The sequence below is a fragment of the Eucyclogobius newberryi genome, unplaced genomic scaffold (assembly GCF_026437365.1).
Source record: "Eucyclogobius newberryi isolate DKJ021-1_F unplaced genomic scaffold, fEucNew1.0.hap1 SCAF_19, whole genome shotgun sequence".
NCBI classification, from domain to species: domain Eukaryota; kingdom Metazoa; phylum Chordata; class Actinopteri; order Gobiiformes; family Gobiidae; genus Eucyclogobius; species Eucyclogobius newberryi.
The window spans coordinates 27,765,142-27,768,908 of NW_027315823.1; the positions used below are offsets into that span (position 1 = coordinate 27,765,142).

Below are 3,767 nucleotides of genomic sequence, written 5' to 3' on the forward strand. Positions count from 1 at the left end.
TGTTGGCGTTCAGCTTTTATAATCATGTGCAATACTGTGACATATCTAAATCATCCCTGGCGCAATATTTTCTGTCCATATAACAACAACTTACTGTAAATAAGAGTGTGATTTTTTTTCTATTATTTTTAATTACAATTTACATTTATACTAGATTTTAATATATTTATACCAGATTTAAGTATATTTTTGAGGAAGTTTTTATCATTCCACTTCTGCCTAATCTGTGTTGCAACACTGGAATTTTCCACTGTGGGACTAATACAGGATCTCTTATCTTATCTTATTAGTTGAGGTTTAATTATCAGAAAAATTGCAGAAATGTCATCTTTCTTTTAATCTCTCTTTGTAGCGTTTTTTCCTATAAATGACAAAACAACAATCAAAACAACATTCACAACATTTATTTAGATCCAATGCCTGCTCTCTTCTTCTTCTTGTCTATGTGATGTGTGTGTAGAGGTGTTGTAGATACTGCCCCCTGGTGGTGGTGTTGGCGGGGAACACGGCCTCACAGAACTCGCACAGGTGGGACTGAAGAGCCACGTCGGACATCATGGCTCCACCGGACGGAGGCTGGACCATGGGCTGGACGTGGGTGAGGGCGGGGCTCAGGCGGCCGTGCGCAGGGATCTGGGCAGGAAACAAACGAAGGAATGAATGAAAACCTTTACTGTCCTGAGGTGTGAATTTGTCTTGCACATGAGAGAAGTAAAAACACCACACACGGTAACTTTACCGAGGAGCTGAACACTTACGTGAGCCTCTCTCGGGCTTCACTCGAGGCATCACAAACCTTCGTGCGGATGGTAGAAGTCAGGAATCGTTCCACGCGGGATGATGTGTGTCGAGCGGCTAGCTCAGGTTGCCTTAAAAATGCGGAGCTCCATTTCCTGCTCCATTCAAGCCTTCTGGTGAATTAGCTGAATCTTGCTAAAATAAATCAATAATTAATGAAGACAAAGCAGAGAGAGAGTTCCAGATGGATAATCACAGCATCATGTTCAGACCTTTAGTGTCATGTGAATACTTCACCTGGACACATCTGTGTGTTTATAAAGGTACCGTATTTTCCGGACTATAAGTCGCACCTTTTTTTCATAGTTTTGGCCGGGGTGCGACCTATACTTATATTTATACTTATATACTTATACTCTGGAGCGACTTATATGTGATATTACTTGTTATTTTCACACTTGCAACCGCATTTCATACTCCAGTGCAACTTATATATGTTTTTTTCTTCTCTATTATGCTTTTTTTGGCTTTTGCGACTTTTACTCCGGTGCGACTTATAGTCTGGAAAATATGGTAAGTGCTTTTGTTGCTAAGCTAATGCTAACACACAATAAATGTAATCAATACTGTTACAATAACAGCACAAACTGAACTAACCCGTTTACAAAAACATTCTATGTACTTTTATCAAGTTAGTGTGTTTTATATTTAAGTTAATGTATGTTAGCCTTTAGCTTTGAGGCAAAAACACTTTTATAAACATGTAGATTTTCTCCGGTACACCATACTTAAAAGTCTGAACCTGCTGCCAATGATTGTCCATCTGGAACTCGCTCTCTGCTGTCACAACTTTTTATTTGGATTCATCTGAGCAAGACTAAGTGAATGAATGGAACGAGAAGTGAAGATCTGCACTGTAACGACAACCAAAACCAGCAGGGCCAATTGTGAAAGGGCCAATTGTGAAAGGGCCAATTGTGAAAGGGCCAATCGTGAAAAGGGCCAATCGTGAAAAGGGCCAATCGTGAAAAGGGCCAATCGTGAAAAGGGCCAATTGTGAAAGGGCCAATTGTGAAAGGGCCAATTGTGAAAAGGGCCAATTGTGAAAAGGGCCAATCGTGAAAAGGGCCAATCGTGAAAAGGGACAATCATGAAAAGGGCCAATTGTCTGAGCTAGACAGTATTTGCCGACCAAAAAGTAGATGCCGTTCATTTGTTTCCCTGAGATCTTGCCTCCAGCCTCACAGTCATAGTTTGTTTTGGTTTTGCAGAGCGCTGAATGCAATCAACAAAACCTTTGTAAAAGAGTCTCATTATTGTGCTGTCAACATTAAACGTCTTAATTTTCTTCTTAAATTCAAACGTTGCTGTGATGTTGAAAATCCAGTTCAGTTTACTGTCAGTTATTGTGACGGTACTTGAAAAACGACTCACATATCTGAGCGTGTCGTCGCCATTGTGATGAAGGCACTTATTATTGGCCGAGGCTCCGTGTGGCGGCGTCATGATGGAGGAGAGCGACTGAGGAACGCTGAAGACATTCGACTGAGGAACGCTGAGGACATTCGACTGAGGAACGCTGAGGACATTCCGCTGGACACTCGTATCCACAGAAAGCCTGGACATGTCTTGGGCCAGGAGCTCTGAGAAGTTTCCCGTGTTTTTGGGAGGCTCCTGAACGCCAAGTGGTGCTGCCCGGGCGAGGAGCGGAGGAGGGTGAGGAGGGTGAGGAGGGTGAGGAGGGTGAGGAGGGTGAGGAGGGTGAGGAGGGCGAGGAGGGTGAGGAGGGTGAAGCGGGCAGTCAGAGTCTAACTGACAAATGGATGCGACGTCTCCAAGATCTCCATTTGTGCCTCCTGGAAAGAGATTTTTTTTTTTTTTAGTTTTAGTTTAGTTTAGTATTATGTAAAAAGTCAAACTGTTATGATTTGATTTAATTTATGGTAAGCCTAGTTGACTAATATAATCCAAGGCTCATTCAGGACTAAAGCGAGGATAAACCAGGAATAAACCAGGATTAAAGATAGATTTAACAAGGACTAAAACCAGGGCTAAATTAGAATTAAATTAACTAAAAAAAGATTAAATCAGGACTGGGCCAGTGCAACAGTAGGTCTAGACCAGAGCTAAACCAGGACAAAATCAAGGATAAACCAGGACTAAACCAGTGCAATAAGAGGTCTAAACCAGAGCTAAACCAGGACAAAATCAAGGATAAACCAGGACTAAACCAGGACTAAAACAGTACAGTAAAAGTTCCAGACCAGAGCTAAACCAAAACTAAGCCAGTGCAATAACAGGTCTAACCACGAGCTAAACCAGGACAAAATCAAGGATAAACCAGGACTAAACCGGGACTAAACCGGGACTAAACCAAAGCAAACTAGAGCTAAACCAGGGCTAGAGCTGGGAGAAGAATATTAGGAAAATCGTCTAGAATCAAAACTGACCTGAAAAAGACACAGAAATATCTTGTGTAATCCCCCAAACTGGTGTATAAAGTGATTTTTCTGCCCTTTTGTGGTTCATTTTATGGCCCATTCACAGCCACATTTAGCACCTTCCCGATGAACAGTTAAAATATTGTCTCAAGACATTCATTTTGTCACGCACTCCTGACTACGACTGAACCAGCCCTGACTCTGGTCTGTGTTCTGAGGTTCACAGCGGCTCTACCTTGTCTCTGCTTGAGCGCGTCGGTCAGATGCTGGAGCAGAGAAGCCTGTCTCAAGCACAGAGACCTCAGACTCACAAACTCCTGGTAAAGCTGAGCGTACGCCTCCTCCATCAACAGAAACAGAAAGAAAACGTATGAATGAATAAATAAGTGACAGACAATCCTTCTCCAGTTCTCACCAAACATTCACCTTCCCTTTAAGAGCTGAAAAAAAAAAGGTTTGGTGCGTCAAAGGAAGTAGCATGACGCAAACTGAGCCACAACGACGTGAAAATGACACCGAAGATGTTTAACGTTTGTGTCTTTTGTCCATAAGTGTGCTCCAGCGGCTTCACTTCAGCTTCACCTGCAT

The 3,767-nt window shown here is 42.4% G+C and overlaps 1 protein-coding gene across 1 annotated transcript; it reads right to left on the reverse strand.

Moving 5' to 3' along the window:
• Positions 1 to 426: 426 nt before the first annotated feature.
• On the reverse strand, positions 427 to 3,534 carry LOC140366287 (uncharacterized). Its single transcript, XM_072452956.1, has 3 exons — positions 3,415 to 3,534; positions 2,173 to 2,594; positions 427 to 633 (listed from the first exon to the last, which is right to left on the reverse strand). Exons 1-3 carry the CDS (start codon positions 3,524 to 3,526, stop codon positions 442 to 444), a joined length of 726 nt encoding a protein of 241 aa, XP_072309057.1. The 5' UTR covers positions 3,527 to 3,534; the 3' UTR covers positions 427 to 441.
• Between the last annotated feature and the right edge of the window lie 233 nt (positions 3,535 to 3,767).